Source organism: Equus asinus, chromosome 25 (genome assembly GCF_041296235.1).
Source record: "Equus asinus isolate D_3611 breed Donkey chromosome 25, EquAss-T2T_v2, whole genome shotgun sequence".
Taxonomy (NCBI): Eukaryota; Metazoa; Chordata; class Mammalia; order Perissodactyla; family Equidae; genus Equus; species Equus asinus.
Window position 1 is genome coordinate 48,342,430 of NC_091814.1, and position 22,560 is coordinate 48,364,989.

The 22,560-nt window shown below is 36.8% G+C and overlaps 2 protein-coding genes across 3 annotated transcripts in view; one reads left to right on the forward strand and one right to left on the reverse strand.

Moving 5' to 3' along the window:
• The window catches only part of ANKRD45 (ankyrin repeat domain 45), a 39,793-nt gene that overhangs the window by 12,623 nt on the left and 4,610 nt on the right, over positions 1–22,560 (forward strand). For both annotated transcript variants that reach the window (XM_014852882.3, XM_070497511.1), the window contains exons 3-5: positions 9,672–9,839; positions 18,167–18,261; positions 20,363–20,501. In XM_014852882.3, coding sequence (XP_014708368.1) covers positions 9,672–9,839; positions 18,167–18,261; positions 20,363–20,501 — 402 coding nt within the window. The remainder of the gene's footprint in view (positions 1–9,671; positions 9,840–18,166; positions 18,262–20,362; positions 20,502–22,560) is intronic.
• TEX50 (testis expressed 50) lies at positions 13,526–15,189 on the reverse strand. Its single transcript, XM_014852883.3, has 2 exons — positions 14,276–15,189; positions 13,526–13,953 (listed from the first exon to the last, which is right to left on the reverse strand). Exons 1-2 carry the CDS (start codon positions 14,597–14,599, stop codon positions 13,702–13,704), a joined length of 576 nt encoding a protein of 191 aa, XP_014708369.1. The 5' UTR covers positions 14,600–15,189; the 3' UTR covers positions 13,526–13,701.

A 22,560-nucleotide genomic window follows, 5' to 3' on the forward strand; every position in this document is an offset into this window, starting at 1 on the left:
AAAGGATAAGACACCATTAAAAGATTTGACCCAGACTGGAGATATTTGCAATATCTTCTCAAGTGATAATGACTATATCCATATAAAGACAGCCTACTAATCAATAAGAGGAATTCAGCCCAATAGAAAAATAGGGAAAAGATAGGAGCAAACAATTTATGGAAGAGAAACTCTCATAGCCAATGAATATGTGAAAATATGCTCAACTTCACTATTAAAATGCAAATTTAAACAACGAGCTACCACTACTCACTCATCAGATTGACAAAAATTTAAATATCTGATAGCATTAAGTATTGGTGAAGATAAGGGAAGTGGGAACTCTTTTACTCTGCTGGAGGGAGTGGGAATGTAAACTGGTAACAACCACTTTGAAGAACATTTATCTGAAGTTGCAAATAGACCTACTCTATGATCCAGAATTCCATTTCTAGATATACGTCTTTGAGAAACTCTCACACGTGTTCACAAGGAGACTTGTCCAAGGATTTTTATTCTAGTATTGTTTGTAATAGTGAATAATTGGAAATAATCTAAATCAATAGAGAGATGGATAAACACATTATCATCTATTCATACAGTGGAATATTACACAACAGTTAAAGGGAATGAGCTAGCCCTTTGGCTATTAAAATGGATAACACTCCAAAACATAACGATGAGACAAAAATCAAGTTACAAAAGAATTCTATAATGGATTGGTTAATACTATTGATTTTAGAGTCCGGGTTCAAATAGCATGAATTTTAGAGCCTGGGTTCAAATCCTAGCTTTGCCACTAACTATATGACTTGGACAAATTATATAACCTTTCTGTGCTATGGTTTCTTTGTCCATAAAAATGAGAATAATAGTTATATCTAAAAACCGTACTATGTATAAGTAGAACCCCAAGTCATTATATGACTGTGTGCCTCCAACACTATTCAAGGGGGGTGATGTTCTGACTAGTTGACATGAGTATTGCCATCCTCTTGTTAAGTATTTTCCAGTGTGTGGAGATAGGTGGACAGTCCTTCAGAGTTTGATGAGTTACTCTAAGATAATCCATTTTTTCACTCTGATTTTGTGCTCACCATGAAATCTCATTTAGCAGAGGAGATTCCTAAGCGAAGTGTTCAAGGTGCATCCTGGTTTCTTCTTGCTACTTATAGTAAAATGCCAGAGGAGAGAGACATACATTGAGAGAAGGACTGGTAAATTAAAAGGAACCCAGGACTTGATGATTTGGAAAATTCTAAGCTCATCTAGATACCAAAGACATTAAAATGAAGAGATTCACTGTCAGAAAAGCATGCTCTAGAGAAAAAGCTGAGTGTGTGACTCTGCAACCCTTTGTTGATATGTTGGAAAGATCAAACGGTCAGAGTATTTAGACACAAGAGATCAAGGGCATGACTGAGGGTATCCATTTAATGAAACCGGGGAGCATCTAAAAAGCTAAGGGCATTGTCCCACAGGCATCTCAGCAGAAGCCAAAAATAGACAAGGGAATATGTCAAAAGAATTTGTAAACCTGGCTTCTGTCTAGTGGAGTGAATCAAATCCCTTTCACATCCACAGGAGACCTACAGGGTTCTTCAGAATTTTATAACAGCAGAAACACTGCCATGTTGGACAGAGAGAGTAAAAAGGAAGGAAGACTGTTGGACCCCCAACATTCTACTGTCAGGAAACAGGCTGATAAACTATTCAGCTGCAAACATGTGCTGCCTTTCATGAAAAGGGAAGGACAGCTCAAAGCTGAGAGCCCAGGGGATGAAGTTAGGAGCCCAGAGGGCAGAGCTGAGAACCATGGAGAATTATTCCCAGGTTTTGAAACCTAATGGAGTTTACTTGGCTCAATTTCACAACTGCTTTGGACTGGTGACTGTTTCACCTTCCATTTTCCCCGTTTGAACCAGAATGTTTATACCTATCCCACTGCTGTGTGTTGTGAGTAGATAACTTGTTTAGTTTTACATATCCACAGATGGAGAGGAACTGTGCCACAGTAATTATATTTAATGGATTATATCCAAAGCCTCAAGCACATGTTTTAGATGATTTTGATGATGAGGTTTGACACTTTTGAGCTGATTACATTTAGATAAGATTTTAGACTTTGAGTTGATGTTGTAATAGGATGAGACCTTTAGGACCTTGGGATAGATTGAATATATTTTTCATTTGGGAGGGTTGTGAATCTTTGGGGGCCAATGGGTGGGCTCTGGTAGGTAGAATAGCCGCCCCCCCCCACCCCCCCGCCCCCGACATGTCCCTACCCTATCCCTGGAATCTGTGAATATGTTGCATTCCTTGGCGAAGGGACTTTGCAGGTGTAATTAAGATTATGGACTTTAAAATAGACAGACTAACCTGGATAATTCAGGTGGTCCCAGTCTAATTACACAAGGCTTTAAAAGCAGAGAACTTTCTCCAGCTGGCATTAGAGGAGATTTGTCAAAAGAAGTCAGAGAGGTCTGAAGCATGAGAAGGACTAGTGTTGTTGCTGGTTTGAAGATAGAGACAATGTGATGAGGAATGCAGGCAGCCTTAGAAAGCTGAAAGAGGCTCCTGGCTGACAGCCTGCAGGGAATCAGAGACTTCAGCCCTCCAACCTCAAGGAGCTGAATTCTGCCGCCAGCCCGGATGGGCTTGGAAGCAGAGTTTACCCCAGGGTCTCCAGATAAGAGCCGAGGTTGGCCAACACCCTCTGAGTTGATTTTAGCTCTCTGAGACTCAAGCCAAGGACTCAGCTGAACCATGGTGTGCTTGGACTTCCGACCTACAAAGCTGTGAGATAAATGGGTGTTGTTTTTAGCTGCTGAATTTGTGGTAATTTGTTTTGGCAACAAAGAAAACCAGTACAGAAATCTTCACAGCTGCATCTTCTGATGCTATTTGTTTCCAATGTACACTTTTTAATAGGGAAAGGAATGAAGCAGTATTCTGGGCATTATGTATAATAATGATTTGGCATTCCATGAAGACAATTCTCTAAAGGGAAGTATGCATGGACTGGGCAACCTAATTATACCAATGAACTTGGCAATTATTATTTTAGTCATTGCTGAATTTACTGAATGACTTAATCAATAATGAATTACATTAACGTTTACCAGTCAATTTCTTGTTTGGTTGGTATGATTCAGTTCCCATGAGATTGTTCACCTGGGAGAACAGATCAAATCAAGGGTCTGTGTGAACATTTAAGTTCTACTCTCTTCGCAAATTTCAATTATACAATGCAGTTATCAACTATAGTTACCATGTTATATATTAGGTCCTCAGACTTTATTCATCATATAACTGAAAGTTTGTAGACTTTTACCAACCTCTCCCTATTTCTCCCACCCCCTAAGGCCCTGGCAACCACTTTTCTACTGTTTCTATGAGTTTGACTTTGCATTTCTTTATTTAGATTCCACATATAAGTTCTACCATGGAGAATTTGGCTTTCTCAGCCTGCCTTATTTCACTTAGAATAATGTCCTCCAGGTTCATCCATGTTGTCGCAAATGACAGGATTTCCTTATTTTATTAAGGCTGAATAGCATTCATGGTGTGTGTGTGTCTGTGAGCAGTAGTGATCTGTTGGAGTGTAAGAAGCCATTGGCCTAGAATTACAAGACTTTTAGATGAAGAACTGCAGTATAGATGTTTCTATAAAGTATGAAGATGGTTGTCGTTTACTTGTGGATGATCCTCAGGAACAGAAAGGAAGAAAAATGATTTTCAAGGTGATTGATAACTCATGTTTGCATTCAGGATTTCCTTTCCTTTTAAATGCTGGAGAATTGGACACGTTTGATCTAAAGGAGGGAGGATGAAACAATTCTTACCGTCTCAGCTCTCTGTGCTCCTGACTTCTGGCCCATTGGGAAGTGCCTTGTTTTCTGATTGAGCCCAGGACAGGCCTCTGCAGTTTGCAGTTTATTGACGATGGAACCTCCTCTGGTTCTGAAAAGGCTTCGGTCACTAAATCTGGCCCTACTCAAACAGGCATGATAAGAACTAATTACCGTTTTAAACTCTGTCTTTCCATACAACCAGCAAATGTTTATTAAGAGTAGAGGAATAGCCAGGCCTTGTGCTGGGAACTGAGGGTAGAAAGATGAATGAAGTCAGCCTTGGACAAGTTCACAGTTTAGCAGAAAACAGATATGTAAATAAATAATTACTTCATGGTAATTACTTTACGGTGGCTACAGTGATAGCTCAAAGGAGAGATAAGTCAATTTTACCTGGAAGTGTTGGACATAGGGAGGGTTTCACAGAGGAGGCAATGTTTATATTGAGTCTTGAAGAGTGACCAAGAGTGACCAGGAGTTTACCAGACAAAAGAGAGTTAAGGGATAGGCATGGCAGACAGTATAGTAATTGCAATACCGGATTTTCATGTTACAATATTGCTGGTATTCTGGTATATTTACTTACTATTTTAGGTAACTGAAATACTGGTCTTTTTATAGTTATAGTATTATTTGATATTCTAAAAAATATGAAATCTGAGTCATTTATAGGTTGAGAACAAGATCAATGATTTAATTGCTCAATTTATACAAAAAAGACAAACTGAAATCTACAAATTTAGATGGCCCATATTGGGATATTGCAAAGTTTCTGTTGTAAAAATCACTCTTAAGTTCAAAAGCTTCCAAAACAAGTAGAATGTGAATGTTGTGGTTTTGAAATTGATCAGGAAACTGAAATGAAATCTCCTTCTGTACATGAGAAAACTAAAAAAGACCAAAAAAGACAAATATGAACCAGCAATGTTTTCTTTGGGGAAAAAAAAATCACAGCTTACTCTCAATAAAAATATTGTAAAAATAGAAAAAACCTGTTCAAAGAGATCTCTCTCTCTCTCTTCAAATTAGAGATGAGATAATTTAAAGGAAAATATTTGGTGTTAGTTTACAACTGCTTCCAACTAATGTTAATTGAGAAAAACTTCAATAGGTGAAAAAATTTGTGCAGAAATATCCTGGTGACACCATTGACACACTTAAAAAAAAGCAAATAATGTTTCATTTGCAGTTTTCATGACTAATTACATTTTATTCATTCTTATAGTGTTTGCTTTTCTATCCTTAATTTTTTCTTCCTTTTTTTTTTTTGGCTAAGGAAGATTTGCCTTGAGCTAACATCTGCTGCCAGTCTTCCTCTTTTTGTATGTGAGCCACCACAACAGCATGGCCACTGACAGATGAGTGGTGTAGGTCTGTGCTTGGGAACCAAATCTGGGCCGCCAAAGCCGAGTGCACCGAACTTAACCACTAGGCCACCAGGGCTGGCCCTGTCCTTAATTTTTATCAGTTTAATCTGACAATTTATATTGATAATAGAGTGACAATATATACTTAGCATTTCTATTTGATTAAGTTTTGCTTTTGTTTGATGTTTTATGTTTGTACATTTTTGTACTTAAAATATATTAAATAGTTTCACTGCTTAAAAAGATAAATTCTGAATGTAGTTTTAAAAATACCAGTATTAATACTAATACATAATACATAAAATTTATACTGGTATTATTTTATTCCACTACTATAATTACTGTTTCAGGGAGAAAAAGACAGCATGTATGAAGTTATTAGAGGCATCGAACAACCTGATTTGGGGAATTCAGAGTCTGGCACTGCTGGTGGTGGGCGGGTTGTGAGAAATGTTCTAGGTAGGTGAGGATTTTGCTCCATAGCCTATTACTTTGTCTTGACTATCATCATCTCAGTTCTTGGATTTTGACCTCATCATTGACCTTTACAACAACCTTGGGAAAAGTGCTTATTCTCTTTGTGCTTTGGTTTCCTTACCTATAGATGAGAACGATACCAGTGCCCACTTCATAGGATTGTAGTGAGGATTAAATGAGTTGAAGCACATAGAACAATGCCTGCATAGAGGAAAAGATTCCTTTTCTTCTCGTCTGATATTTTTCCTTACAGTGAACTACCTGTTCAGTTGACTCTATGTTTAGTAACCAGTAGTCTTCCACAAAGAATTTATTTTTCTCTTAGAATCAACCTCAGTTCTTCCCAGTTCATTTATGGTTTCTTTCTTCCTCCTGGGATTTCCAGCATGTAGCCTTCTGTATCCCCTCCTGGGATCCAATACTCATTGCCAATATTATGGAGAACTTCAGGAAAATCTCCTTGTCTGGATGCTTTTGAAATCAGCTTATTTGTTTATTTTTATTGAAGTATAGTTGACATACTTCAGGTGTACAACATAGTGATTCAACATTTATGTACATTCCAAAATGATCACTGTGATAAATCTAGTAACCGCCTGTCACCACACAAAGTTATTATAATATTATTGGCTATATTCCCTATGCTGTATATTACATCTCCGTAACTTATTTATTTTATAACTGGAAGTTTGTACCTCTTAATCCCCTTCATCTATTTCGCCTAACCCCCTGTCCTCCTTTTCTCTGGAAACCACCAGTTTGTTCTCTGTCATTTGTGAGTCTGTTTCTGTTTTGTTTTGTTCTTTAGGTTTCACATATAAGTGAAATCATATGGTATTTGTCTTTCTCTGTTTGACTTACTTAACTTAGCAGAATACCCGCTAGGTCCATCCATGTTGTTGCAAATGGCAAGAGTTCATTCCTTTTTTATGGTTGAGTAGTATTCCACCATGTGTGTGTGTATATACACCACCTCTTCTTTATCCATTCATCTATTGATAGACTCTTGGGTTGCTTCCATATCTCAGCTATTGTAAATAATGCTGCAATGAACATAGAGATGCATATATCTTTTTGAATTAGTGTTTTTGTTTTCTTCAGGTAAATACCCAGAAGTAGAATTGCTGGATGGTATGATAGTTCTATTTTAAATTTTTTGAGGAACCCCCATCCTATTTTTCTTAGTGGCTGTACCAATTTAAATTTCCACCAACAGTGCACAAGAGTTCCCTTTTATCCACATCCTTGTCAATACTTGTTTTTTGTTGTCTTTTTGATGACACCCATTCTGACAGGCCTAAAGTGATATCTCATTGTGGTTTTGATTTGCTTTTTCCTGATGATTAGTAATGTTAAGCAACTTTACATGTGTCTGTTGACTATTTGTGTGTCTTCTTTGGAAAAACATCTGTTCACGTCCTCTGTCCACTTTTTAATTGGATTGTTTGTTTTTGGATATTGAGTTGTGTGAGTTCTTTACATATTTTGGATATTAACCCCTTACCTGATATATGATTTGCAAATATATTCTCCCACTCAGTAGTGTGCTGTTTTGTCTTGCTAATAGTTCCCTTTGCTGGCAAAAGCTTTTCAGTTTGATGTAATTTCATTTGTTTATTTTTGCTTTTGTTGCCTTTGCCTGAGGAGACAGATCCAAAACATATTACCAAGACTGATGTCAAAGAGTGTACTGCCTGTGTCTTCTTCTAAGGGTTTTATGGTTTCAGGTCTTACATTTAAGTCTTTAATCCATTTTGGGTTTATTTTTGTATATAATGTAAGAAAGTGGTCCAGTTTCATTCTTTTGCATGTTGCTGTCCAGTTTTACCAACACCATTTGTTGAAGAGGCTGTCTTTTCCCCATTGTATATTCTTGGCTCCTTTGCCATAGATTAATTGACCATATAGATGTGGGTTTATTTCTGGGCTCTCTATTCTATTCCACTGATACGTGTGTTGGTTTTCATGCCAGTACCATACTGCTTTGATTACTATAGCTTTGTATTATAATTTGAAATCAGGGAGCATGATATCTCCAGCTTTATTCTTCTTTCTCAATAATGCTTTGGCTGTTCGGAGTCTTTTGTGGTTCCATACAAATTTTAGGATTCTTTGTTCTGGTTCTCTGAAAAATGCCATTAGTGTTTTGATAGGGGTTTCATTGAATCTGTAGATTGCTTTGGGTAGTACGGACATTTTAACAATATTAACTCTTTCAATCCATAGGCACAGTATAATCTTCACATTTATTTGAAATCATTTTATTTAAATGTTTTCTTCTCCTGGGAAGGCAATGGGGTTAATGTCTTACAAAGATCTGTGTATTTCTTTCTAGAAAACAGACCATTTCCAACAAAGGAAAAACATGTAAAGGTTGCAAATTCCTTGGTAAAAGCCTCCCTCTATTTAGAAATCTTGTTTTAAAACTATGTATGTTTAAAAATAGGGGAAAAAATTAGGTGTTATACTGGTCTGTAACTTAAGCCTTGAGGAAAGTGATATAAGGAGCCAAAACAACTCATTTGGAATGGCCTCCTGGTCATGCTCTCAGTGTCTTGTCTGTAGATTGTGTCTCCCTCCCCCAGCAAATCAGGGGCCCTGGACCATTCAGCTGATGGAAGACTTCCATCTTCAGGCAGAAGGCAGGAACAGCGAGGGTGGTAGCTGAGTATTTCTTGGCCCCCCATTTTGTAGGGGATAGAGGCACAATACAATTCTTGGGCTAGTCTCTATCTCTTGCTCTTTTGAAATTTCTTGCTCATTGTAATATTAAAATAAAAAAAAAGTGGAGCCAAAGAGGGGAGGTCATTCTAATTTCGGCTGGTCCTGTAGTAGTTTGCTTCATGCTCCTCTGATTCCTTCTTAACACTTTATTATCCCTTCCGGTTATGGTATCCTCAAGACAGAAAGAGTTTACAGCTTGGTCTAAGACAGATACAGTCTAAGATTGTGGGAATGTGGCAAATAGGGAGCCAAGGAGAGGTTTCTGAAAGCAAGTGGAGGAATTGTTATTCTTTTTCCCTGTGCTAGCCAGTGGCAAACATTTGGGTGCTATTTCCTTCTCCTTATAAACCCTTTATTTGGCAATGGACCTGGGTTTGAATCTTTCTTTGGCTACTTGCTACCAGTGTGGCCTTGGGCAAAGTATAGTCTCTGCCCTTCCTTTTCTCTGCATCTTTTAATGGGGCTAGTAATGCCTACCTCATAGGATTATTGGAAGGACTAAATGAAGTAGTGGCACATAAAGTGCCTATTAATAGATTCAGTACTTGCTAGTTCCTTCTTTTGCTCAGATCTTCTCATAGTGGTAGTACATGCCTCTTTGGCCCATTAACTGAGTCATAAATATATCCTTGTGGGTAAGTTAAAAGAATGAACTTTTGACTTGATTTTTTAAAACCAGTCTGAAAAAAATTTAAGGACACTGCCTATGTTTTTGACCTTTACAATTATACGTCATGGTAGTCGCCTCAGTAAGTCTAAGATATAACTTTTTAATTTGATGGATCATAATTTCAGTTTTAATTCAAATGATTAATTTCCAAACCAAAGGCATATGCAGTCGTAGTCATTTGTATGCTTATGTTAACGATAATGCTAGAGTAATTAGAGTTTGATGAAAATCCCTTAGACTAAGTCATGCATCTAATTGTGTCCCAAAGTAGATGACTGCTCAGGGATTGCCATCTCCTTAGAAGATGTTGAAGAGCTCAGGCTTCAGACTGCCTGTGTTGGTATCTTGCGTCCATCACTTACTGTGTTCCTCGGGCAAGTTTCTTAACCTCTCTGACCTTGTCTGTAAAGTGGGGATTATAGTAGTTCTGACCTCGTAGGGTTTTTATGAACTAAATGAGTTTACTGTATGTAAAGCGCTTAGAATAGTGCCTGGCCCATATTAATTGTTCAATACTTGATTGCCATTATGATCTTCTGCTCCAAAAATAGCCTAAACAATGTAGTTATTTGACCTTACCTTCTTCCTACTATTTGTTAGGTTATACACTCTTACACTGTGCTGCAGCCTGGGGTCGTTTGGAAACTTTGAAAGCACTGGTGGAATTGGATGTTGATATAGAAGCTCTGAACTTCCGGGAAGAAAGAGCTCGAGATGTTGCTGCTCGGTATTCCCAGACTGAGTGTGTTGAATTCCTGGACTGGGCAGGTAAGGAAGCACAGAGGGTGGTAGCAAGCTGGCTGACTGAGGTGCTTTCCTCTCATGAGTTATATGCAGGCTATGTCTCCAACAAAGCACACAGGTGGTTAACATTTTCACCTTCATCAAGAGGTTGTATTTGTAGATAGAACCACAGTCACTGTTGGTGATAATATGTGAAATCTGCTTTTTTTTTTTTTGCTATTTTGTTATTGGCCTAAAACGTTATGCTTAATAGAAACTGTACATATCGGGAGCTGGTTGATTTACGAACTTCTAACAATTTCACCAATAATTTTCTATAAGAATATATATATATAATAAATATTCAAGTCCATTTTCTGAAAGACCTACGCAGAGTGGACCATTCCTTAGATGTTTAAAATATGCGATATTTGAGTAATGTATTTGATTCCTTAGGTAGAAAAGGTCGTAATAATTTAAAATGATTTGCCAGGCAAAATTAATCTGTGATATTAGAAGTCAGAATAGCAGTTACCTTTATGATATGAGGGGGACTTCTGGAGTGTAATCTTCTTTTTCTTGATCTGGTTGCTGGTTACATGATGTGCACATTTGTGAAAATTCATTGAGGTGTACATTTATAGTTTTTATACTTTTCTGTATGTATGATATGCTTCAATCAAAAAACTATGTGCTATTTTGAGTTTTACTAATATTTTGCTTACGTCATTTCCACAGCCCTGTACATAGCTTAGAGATTTTAGGAAGATATACCTGTATAACTATGTATGTGTACAAACATTGGTTAAAAAACTAGTACTTGGGGGCTGGCCCAGTGGTGCAGCGGTTAAGTTCCCATGTTCCGCTTCTCGGCAGCCCAGGGTTTGCCGGTTCGGATCCTGGATGCAGACATGGCACCGCTTGCCAAAAGCCATGCTGTGGCAGGTGTTGCACGTGTAAAAGTAGAGGAAGATGGGCATGGATGTTAGCTCAGGGCCAGTCTTCCTCAGCAAAAAGAGGAGGATTGGCAGTAGTTAGCTCAGGGCTAATCTTCCTCAAAAAACAAAAAAAAAACTAGTACTTATGAAGTTCCTGGCATTCATTTTGCATTGTTACCTGCATTTGTCTTTTTAGCAAGCATTTATTAAATGCCTACTATAAGCATAGCATTTTTATAGGTACACTTGTTGTTCCTACTCTCTGGACATTTGGTAGGTGGGGGGTGATAAGCTATAGACACATCTTACAGTTAACAATATCAGAAAGACTATGATTAAGGGTTAAAAATCAGCAGAGCTGGTGGTACGTGCTATGGGGTGGTCAGAGAACATGAAGTCGGAGCATGTTGGAATTGAGTTGGGCCTTCAAGAATGGGTGGGATTTGAATAAACAATAGAAGGGGAAAGGGTGTGAGCAAAATCTCAGAGCTGGGATTGAAAGTGTCATGTTGGGGGGCAGTGACGAAATTGCCTTACTGGAACAGCAAGTCGTATTTTGCACATGTAGGCTACAGCACAGGCAGAATAATAAAAGAGTAAGTACATGGGCTCTTGAATCAGATTGCTTGAGTTTAAATAGTGGTGTCTCCACTTGAAACCTATGTTTGGATAAGGTATTTAAATTCTTTATACCTCAGTTTTATTTTCCAGAAGAGGCAGCCAATAATAGTTCGTTCCTCTTGGGGGTTGTTGTGAGAATTACATGAAATGATATAAAGCACTTAGCACAATGCCTGGTGTGTGATCAGCACTAGAAAAATGCTGCTGTTATTATAGCCAGATTATACCCTTAAATGCCAGGCTAAGATGTTTTCATTTTATTTATGTAGACACTGAGAGCCACTGAAAGTTTTATGTAGAAGAAGAAGAGGATGAAAATGCTATCTAGGAAGATTCGTCTGGTAGCAATAAGGAGCTTCTTATCAGTAAAATGAGAAGGGGACTGGGAGGATTACTAGAATAAGGAAATTGAAGGAAGATAGCACATTTGGGAAGAAAAAGAATTATACTTTGTGGATTATTTTAAAGATAATTATCTACTTGTACTAAGTATTTTCTAGGGGCAATATTTTTGTCAATACCTTCAATTTTATGATTAGGTCTATAAGCAAAAAGAAAAATTGCAAAGAATTTAATTGATCCCCCTGTGTATAGTTACTGTAGGTGAAATCCACATTATATAAATTAAAATCCATTTTTGAATAATAATCCATGGTACTTAAAAACACAATCCAGAGACAAATTTTGCTATAACTATTCTGAAAAGAAACAGTGTGGGGCTTATAGTGTAGAGTTTCATCAGTTTCCTTCTCCCTATTATCCTTCTGTTTAGTTTGGGTCCTTACATTCTTGGGGGAGTTATATCTAACATTTCCTAGTAATGAAGATAAAAGAAGACTATGATGTCATAAACTAGTATGCTGTTTCAAGATCAGTGATGGAATTGTAAGGATTGGGGCTTCATGGTAATGTCTGGGGAATGTAACACAAACTTCTCAACATAAAAGTTAACATTTAATTCAGACTTACCAAGATTATAAACCACTTCCATTTCTTCTTCTGGTGATTAAAGTAGGAGTCACCTGGAGAATTTTAAGGGGCTGAGGACTCCCTATCCCAAAGAGTCTCCTCCATATTGCTGAAAATTCCACCAATAAAGATAAATTTCTTTAGATTTTCAAGGTTTGGAGACTTTTTAAGTGTTCAAGAGTCCTCCATTAAAAGAAATAGGTATCAGTGTTCTCTTAGAGGGAATTGGTTGACAGTTCAGAACTCTGAAGGGATGGAACAAACATTTATGGAAATATGGGAGTAGGATTGTGCTAAGGAAGAGTGGAGGTAAGGAGAAGAGTCTGGAAAGTGGAGCAATAAATAAACGTTTAATAGTTCATAACCCAAAGCAGGCAGTATTCTTTTCCATTATAAAGACTGTAGAGTTATCTATTACTGTTTCAAGGATTATTTTTTAAAAGTTTTTTCCTCCCTTATATTGATGGGAGGTATGTTATAGCTCTGGTATATTTTTCTGGTATTTTTCAACATGTTTTTAATCAAATCTTCTGTCTTAGTCTCAGGTAAGTCTCTCAGTTTTGTTTAGAAAATATGATAACCATGCTTTTTAAAATTGAGGCATCTTATCCTCTGGTCTGAAATTTAAAAAATGTTGATACTTAATTCATAATTTATCATACTGAAAATGGAAAAATTTATACTTAAAAATTTATTCTATTCCTTAATATTTCCATACTATTTTAGCAATCTGAGATGGGAAATTAAGTCTCCCTGTGGCCATAAAATTTGCTCAGGAGAGTAAGAAAAATCACATTATTTAAATCAGAGATTTATTGAAACACTAAACCAAGATTCTGTTCTATGGATTGGTTAATGATTAGTAATCTAACATATTAAAAAGAACAAAAGAGTTAAACATGAAGCCATGATAGTACATAATCTTTTCCCCAGTACTTTACTTACTAGTATGGATGGATAAAAATGATAAGAATAGATATTCTTTTTTTTTTTTTTTTTTTTTGATGAGGAGCCCTGAGCTAACATCTGTTGCCTATTTTCCTCTTTTTGCCTGAGGAAGTTTGTCCCTGAGCTAACACCTGTGCTAACCTTCCTCAATTTTGTATGTGGGTCGCCACCATAGCATGGCTTGATGAATAGTGTGTAGGTCCACACCCAGGATCCAAACCCACCAACCCTGGGCCACTAAAGTGGAGCATGCGACCTTAATCATTATGTTACCCCACTGGGCTGGCCCCGATACTTATTCTTTTTAGCTGAATAGAAATAACTTTTCAACTCAGACTTCTTTGGAAAGTTTCAGTAAAGAACGTGACAAAAATTACAAAGGCTGCCAAAGAACCATTTTTATTTTTATATAAGTTCTATCACTAGGTTTCTTATGTAACCTTCATATTGGACCGAGTTACATGTGCATATGGATATCTTCTGGCTCCTCCTCCTTCAGTCTTCTTCCTCTTTGGTTTTCCGTGCTTGACTTTCTTAGCCAGAGGATAATGGGATGACTGATTCAGATATGTGGTCAGCATTGATGTTTTAGCCATCAGTCTGCAGAGTATTTCATCAATGTCCTGGAAGGACGGGCCTTCTAAATCATTACCAAGTGTATCTAAGGAGGGTTGTTTTTTCAGCTAAAAGGAGAAAACAAATGATATTATAGAATTTTTTTTTAAAGATTTGTACCTGTGCTAACATCTGTTGCTAATCTTTTTGTTTTCTTCTTCTCCCCAAAGCCCCCCGGTACATAGTGCTAAGGACCTTCTAATTCAATACACATTAGTTGAGCACCTAGTATGTACAAGACACTGTGCCAGATGCTGGGGGTGAATGGCGAGGGTAGGAGGAGGTTATAAAGAGAAATAAGACATGGAACTTCCCCTCAGAAAAGCTGACAATCTTATGTTTTAACTCTTTGGTAGTCTATAACTACTACTATTTACATCACTAACTCACCTTTTTTTGGTGTTTCTTCCATTTCATCCACAGGTAATGCACAGATAAAACAAATAGGATAAAAGAAAGAGCCTGTACTAAAGTATAAGTGAAATATAAATAACCCTGAAATATATCCATATTAACAAAATTGAAGCATAGATTGTTCAGAGGGTAAGGGAGACAGTAAGATGGAGAAGGCTTAAATTTCAGATACTGCATTTCTTCTGGAAGAATTTCCCATCCAACCTTTGTCCAGATGGTTCCATCACAAACGCAGAAGGTCTCCTTGAAGAAGCAGATAAACAAAAAAGGAAAAATGAGGGATAGTCCTTGAAAGGACATCTTTCTTTCTCAACTGGAAAAAAAAGTCTATAGCCAAAAATTGGTCAAAGACAGAGAAGATATGCCAAGTACTAGTTCACGTGGTGCGCCAGTAAAGGCATTGAAGATAATCTTCCTTGTCAGCAAAATATATACTGATGAGCATTGTTACATCAACTACTAGTCATAGTGATTCAGTGATGTCATAAAGAACCACATTGGGACTAAAAGGTGTCACCTAGTCATTCACCTTGGGATTCTTAGGGATTCTTTTTCTTGCTTTTTGCCAGAATGGTTTGAGCTTCTTCAACTTTCTGAAAAACAAAGACTTTACTAATATTTTGCTAACTAATAAATTCAGACTGTAATCATATTAATAGAATTTCATGGAAAAAATTTACCTATATCCCTTCTGACCCTTCTGAAGTATGGCAGTTTGACATCTACTTAAAGAATAGCTATAGCTATACCATTTCACACAACCTGGCATCTGCTTCTGTTTTTTCACTCTGGAATATCTTTCCCTTTAAATGGTTAAACAAATATTGTCTCACCCTTTTAACCCATGTCCCTTTGGTGGCAATGTGGTAACATCAGATAGTGGGTGAGGGGTGGGGAATTTGGCATGGTATGTGAAAAAGATGAGATGGTGAGGTGGCAGGGTATATGATAAAAAGATGAGACATAGACCCTGCCTTTAAGGAGCTTACAATCTAGAGGTAGAAGAAAAAATAAGATGATAAAAATTACAAGATAGACTAAAATAAGAGCTAAATCAAATTATAATCATGTAACAGTTGATAGAGCAGTGAGTTCTCCCTGGGGGAATTAGGAATTTCGCAGAAGTATATTTAAGTAAGCTTTGAAGAATGAATAGGATTTTGGTAGGGCATTTTGGTAGAGCAGTGTGGAGAGAGCAACTTAGGATGAGGAAACCTAACAAGCAAATAAATTCTGTGTAAACAGTCATACAACAAATATTTATTAAGAATCTCCTATGTGCTAAATACTGTTCTATGAGCTGAGAATACATACACAACTAGGTACAAAACAGAATCTTTATGTTCATGGAATTCACCTTCTAACAGGGAGATGCAGAAAAAAATATCTATCTAAATCTATGTGTAATCCTTGGAGTGCTATGGAGAAAAATAAAGCAGTGTAGTGAGGGGGTTATGAAGTTGCCAGCAAGTGAATGAGTGAGTGTGTGCGTTATTTTATAGCACGTGATCAGAGAAGGCCGTGCTGATGAGGTGCTGCTTGAGCAGAGACCCGAGGAACTGAAGGAATGAACCATGTTGACATCTAGGGGGAGAGGGAGCAGGAAGTAAGTAATGGATAGACTCTCCGTGAATGTTGGAAGGAATAAAGCTGGAAAGATAGTTGGTGGCTGTCTAGATTTTGGAAAGCCCTGTATTTATTTAGTCAATAGGGAGTTATTTGTAGAATTTTGAGGAGAGGAGTGACATAATTATAAACTTATTGAGTGCTTTACTCTTTGTTAGGCACGGTGCTAAGATATTTGCATGCATTATACTACATTTTGTATAATCCTTACAACAATCCTATGAGGACTTCCATTTTATATATGGGGAAACTGAGGTTAGAGGGGTTAAAGTATTGCTATGGTCTGAATGTTTCTGTCCCCTCAGAATTTATAGGTGAAGTCCTAATTCCCGTTGTGATGGTATTAGGAGGTGGGGCCTTTGAGAGGTGCTTAGGACATGGAGGTGAATCCCTCATGAATGGGTCAGTGTTCTCATAAAAGAGTCCCCACAGAGTTCCCTAGCCTCTTCCACCATGTGAGGATACAGTAAAAAGGTGCTGGATATGAAGGAAGAGGGCTCTCACCAGACTAAAACCATGTTCGTGCCTTGGTCTTGGGCTTCCCAGCCCCCGGAACCATCAGGAGTAAGTTCCTGTTGTTTATAAGCTACCTAATCTGTGGTATTTTGCTATAGCAGCCTGAATGGACTAAGACAGGTGGCACTTATAGGATGCTTGCAATAAGCTCCTTTCTCTACCAAGCCACCCCAAAAGAATATGTGCTCTCAGTAAAATCAGTGTGCTTATTGTACAGATTCAGTTTCATGACAAGGCTCTTAGTCCCCTCCTCCAACCAATTCCTCTGCTAGGCTCCATCCTGTGTTGAAATTCTGGAAACACTGTCTACTCCCAAGTCATCCCACTAGTGGAGCCCAAACCTAAACCTTGGATTCCAGTTTAGGTAATTAATTCTGCTCGCAACGTGAATGATGGGTTTGAAGCTGTGAAGGACTGGAAGCAAGAAGCCGGTTAGTTGGTCTGTATATATTAATACTATTCCAGATATGGGTCTGAATTTGACTATAGAAGGTACTTTTATTATGTCTGCATTACAGATAGGCAGATGAGGCTTAGATTGTTGGGTACTACAGGTGACACAGGTGAGCTTTAGAGAGATTTCATTAGGTCTCTCAAAAATTCCTACTTGGAGTTTCATGAGATTATGCAGACTGATTCTGGTAGGCTGGATAATGGCCCCCAAAGATATCCAGGTCTTAATCACTGGAACCTATGAATGTTATAGGGCAAAAAGGACTTTGAAGATATGATTAAAGATCTTAAAATGGGGAGAGTGTCTTGGATTATCCAGGTGGGACCTAAATGTAATCACAAGTGTCCTTATTATAAGTGAGAGGCAGAGGAGATTTGACACAGAAGAGAAGGTGATGTGATGATGGAAGTAGAAATTGGAATGATGTCCTTTGAAGAAGGAGGAAGGAGCCACCAGCCAGGGGTATGGGCAGCCATTAGAGATTGATAAAGGCAAGAAAATGGATTCTCCTCTCAGCACCCCCTGAAGGAATCAGCCCTGCCAACATCTTAACTTTAGCCCAGTGAAGCTGATGTCAGACTTCTGGCCTCTAGAACTGTAAGAGGATAAATTTTATTGTTTTAAGCCACCAAATTTGTGACAATTTGTTATAGCAGTCACGAGAAATGAATACATCAACCTTAAATCAATTTGGGGCTAATCCACAATTTACAATATTCAGTTGTCCCATCTAGGAATATGGTAAGTCTTTCGATTTATTTGAGTCGTTTATTTCTCTCAAAGTGTTGTAATTATATTTAAACAGGTCTTGCAAATTTTGTCATGATATTACTTTGGGTACTATAGTGAATGGGATTACTTTAAACACTGTGTTTTTTATTTTTATTTTTGAAGAGGACGGCTATTTTCAATTTATTTTGAAGGCTCAAGAAGGGTAAAAAAGTGACGGTTTGTCTATTGTAAATGTTTTTTTTTTGTTTCTTCTGAGTAGATATGTTTATAGAATATGGTCTCTTTGTGACCAGGTGTCATGTTTTATATTTATTTGTTCTTCAAAAATTTTAGCGCAGTTTCAGGAACACAGTGAGTGCCCCAAAGTGCTGTGCTAGTTGAGCATTCTCTTTCTTGAAGTTCAATGAAACCAACTGTAACAAATTGCCTACACACAGTCTTTATAAAGCTCTGGATGGATGATGGCAAATTACAAAAAGATGAGCATGTTTTTTGGTCTTTGTCTTATTAGTGTGCATTTTACTATCCTGTTCTTTCAGATGCAAGGCTGGCTCTGAAGAAATATATTGCGAAGGCCTCTGCAGCTGTTACAGACACAGAAAAGGGACCAGGGAAGCTCTTTAAGGAAGACAAGGTACTGCATTGTGATTATTGCTTGTTCTGAAGTCTTGAGATTTTTGCCTATATCTTTAATTTCTACACTAATGCTCTAGAGGTGGGTAGTGGTCCTTACTGCTGTCTTCTCTTCTCCCTCTCTCCCTCCATTCCTCCTTCCCTTCCTTCCTTTCTTTGTTAATAAACTACTGATAAGAGACTGATAAAAATTAAATGAAATAGTATTAAAGAGTAACATAGAGATGTACTAAGGTTCATGCCCAACAATGTGAATGAATCTTAGAAATGCAGCATTGAGTGAAAAAAAAATCATCAAAGACTACATAGATTTTTATAAAGCAAAATCAAACTATATTGTTTAGGGATGCCTCCATATGGGGTAACACTATTAAAAACAAAAAGCAAAGGTATAAGCATCGGTTGTGATTTTCTCTTGGAGGCTGGCAGGGGATGGGATGGGGCAGGGCACAGAAGCAGCGACAATAGCACTGGCAATGTTCAGGCTCTTCTGTTGATTTGTGGAGTCCACTGATACTCATTTCATTATTTTGCCTCAAAACTTAGACATACATCATATATTTTAGTATATATATATACATACATACATTACATATTTTTTACTCTTTCAAATTTTACATAATGGTAAAAAAAGATACACAGATATAAAGGTGACTAATTGTAATTACAGGCCAGCTTGCCACATTTACTATACACTAACTACTACAGGTGGACTAGTTTATTGCTTTGGATGTACAGACACACACAAAAGATATACTCAAAGTATCAGAAATGTGTTTTGGTTTTAAATTATTTCCTACATTTCTGTGCAGGCTGTTCTATGAATTTCCTGTAACTTATAATTCCGATGAAAAAGAACTAGGTACTGCCAAAAGTGTAGGGTATCACAGCCTGAGAGCACAATGAGTTACACATTTCACTTGTGGTTTGTAAAACACTTTACAAAATCTCTTGTGAAACAAAATAGAGGCAAAATTCTATTAGAATAGCTATTGCTGCTCTTAGATGTGCAAAACAAAATTTTTCTGGCACAAGCAAACAGTACTTTATCAAACTCTTACTGCAAAAGTTTTAATTTCAATTTTTAAATATTTAGTTATTTGAACTAGAAAATACTATGTACATGTAGTAATATTTAGAATAAAATTGAAATGTCTAAAGCAAACTTAATAGTTTTCTTTTTGCCATTTCTAGTCTTATTACCCTGTAGTTCTAATACCGATTTTGTGTAAATTTCACCATACTTTTCCCTTCACTTATATAAACACATATATGCACCCATATAGTTTTATGAGAGATTTTGTTTTTATAAAATGGGATCATAGTATACATATTTATTCTTTAATTTTCTTTTTTTCCTTTTAATAATATATTATGGACATCTTTCCAAATCCACTTCATTCTGCATACACTACTGCCTATGTAATAATGTGAACAGAACATACAATAAATGTATTCATTTTTCTTTTTTATTACAAACCAGAGAACAATGAACATCTTAAATCAGACACTAGCAGTTTGCTGCTGCAAAGAGATGGTTCAGCAATGCAATTTGAGAGGTTTTCAGTGAGGTGAAGCTCTTCTTGAATTTCTTGCACTTCTTCCTTCTGTGAACCCACTAAGAAGGAATAAAATATCAGCATTCCCTCTTGAATTGCCCCAGCTCATACTCTCCACCTTTTCTTTTCCAGCCTTTGTAAACACTTCTCTTTATCACATGGCTCAATGAAAATAAAGAATTAGGTGGAGGGTGTACAGTGGCCCAAGGCTTTAAGACCCTATATTGTGAGTTTTATTATATTCACATTCCACTAATGTTAGAGCTGCACTGTCCAATATAGTACCCACTAGCCACATGTGGCTATTTAAATTTGAATTAGTTAAAATTAAATAAAATTAAAAATTCAGTTCCTAAGTCATACTAGCCATTTTCTGGTGGTCAAAAGCCATGTATGTCTAATGGTGACTATATTGGACAGTGCAGATCTAGAACATTTCCATCATCACAGAAAGTTCTGTTGGATAGTTCTGGTTTAGAGATACTGTAGAGTTTTACTTTTCAATAAATAAGTGGAAAGTAAATTTTCTGTTTCTGTCTGTAGAATACCGTCCTCAATGCATGCCGTGTAAGAAATGAGTGGTTGGAAACCCATTTGGAAGCTTCAATTAATGAGATTTTTGAGCAGAAGCAACAGTTGGAAGATATTGTGACTCCTATCTTGACAAAAATGGCTACACCACGTAAGTTTTGGATAAAAAGTGGTTTGAGTGTCAGAAAATATGAAAATTACATTTTATGCTGTTATTTCTAGGATATTCTGAATTTAACAATCTTCATTCAGTACTCATTAATCTTGTTATAAGCACTAATCTGTAATATAACTTCCTAGTTTCATTGATAGTATCAATATTAATAATTAAAAATAACTGAGTTCTTTCTATGCAGAATGTTTAATACTAATCTTATTACCATCATTAATCATTTTATATAATAATTTACTATGCCTTTGATTTTGACCAGTAATTTTCATCTAGGAAGGCATATCCTCTTAGGAGATAGAATGGCAGAATTTGAAAAAGCATTTTCAGTATTATAACTATATTTTGAAAAACCTATTGTGGGAACACCATTCTGTGAATGGAGAAGGTGTACTGTCAGAATCTTTTTGGCAGGCATACCTAAGATTTTAAAAAATATCAGCTTTATTGAGATATAATTCTTATACCACAAAATTCACCATTTGAAAATGTACAATTTAGTGGTTTCAGTATATTCACAGAGTTGCATAATCCTCACCACTATCTAATTTTAGAACATTTTACCACCCCAAGAGGAAAACTCATACCCATTAGCAGTCACTTCCCAGTCCTCCCTCCCACAAGACCCTGGCAACCACTAACCTACTTTCTATCTCTATGGATTTGCCTGTTCTGGACATTTCATAAATAAAACCATACAATCTGTGGCCTTTTGTGTCTGACTTCTTTCACTTAGCATAATGTTTTCAAGGTTCATCATGTTGTAACATGTGTCAGTATTCCTTTTTATGGCTGCATAATATTTCATTGTATGGATTCACATTTATCCATTCATTAGTTGATGGACATTTGAATTTCCACTCTTTGACTATTATAAATAATACTGCTGTGAACTTTCATGTACAAACTTTTGTGTGTCCACATGTTTTCTTTCTTCTTGGGTATGTACTTAGGAGTGGAATTGATGGATCATATGGCACCTCTATGTCTAACCTTTTGGGAACTGCCAGACTGTTTGCAATTTTCTATTCCCACAAGCAGTATATATGAGGATTCCAATTTCTCCACATCATTACCAACATTTGTCATCATCTTTCTTTTTGTTTTAATTTTAGTCATTCTAGTGAGTGTGAAGTGGTATCCTAATGTAGTTCTGATTTGCCATTCCTTAATTACTAATGATGTTAAGCATCTTTTCATGTGCATACTGGCCATTTGTATATTTTCTTTGGGGAAATTTCTGTTTGAATCCTTTGCCCATTTTTAAGTTGGGTTGTCTTTTTGTAGTTGAGTTGTAAGACTTCTTTATGTATTTTGGTTACAAGTTCCTTGTCAGATATATGATTTGCAAATGCTTTCTCCCATTCTGTGGATTATCTTTTCATTTTCTTAACTATGTCCTTTGAAGCACAAAAGGCTTCAAGTTTGACAAAGTCCAATTTATCTGTTTTTCCTTTTGTTGCTTGTGCTTTCAATGTCATGTCTAAGAAACATTGTCTAATCCAAGGTCACCAGGATTTACTTTTATTTATTTTGCAAGAGTTTTGTAGTTTTAGCTTTTACATTTAGTTCTGTGATCCACTTTGAGTTATTTTTGGTACATGATGTGAGGTAGCGGTCCAACTTCATTCTTGTGAATGAGGGTATCCAGTACCTAAGATGTTTATGTTTCTCAAAATGGGCTGTGGTTTTTCAGAGGTTAAGACACTTAATCTAGTCTAGGCAGTATTGCAGAATATCTCTTGCCATCTGTACCTAATGTCTAGCGAGCATACGCACAGCACTCTGCTGGGCCCCCTGAAGGGCGAGAGATACTTTACCCTCTTCTTGTCTTTAAGGAGCCCACCAGTCAGTTTGTGAGTAAGCATGCATACTTGAAAAGAAAAGCTAAGTTCTGTGTATGCTTAGAGAAACTTAAGTATCAAGAGAAAGCATAATGAAGAAAGAGGAATTGCCTGAAAGAGTGGAATATGAAGGGAATTCTGGAATGAAAGCACAATATGATGATTAAAGTTCAAATGTGGGAATAAGGAAGTAGTCA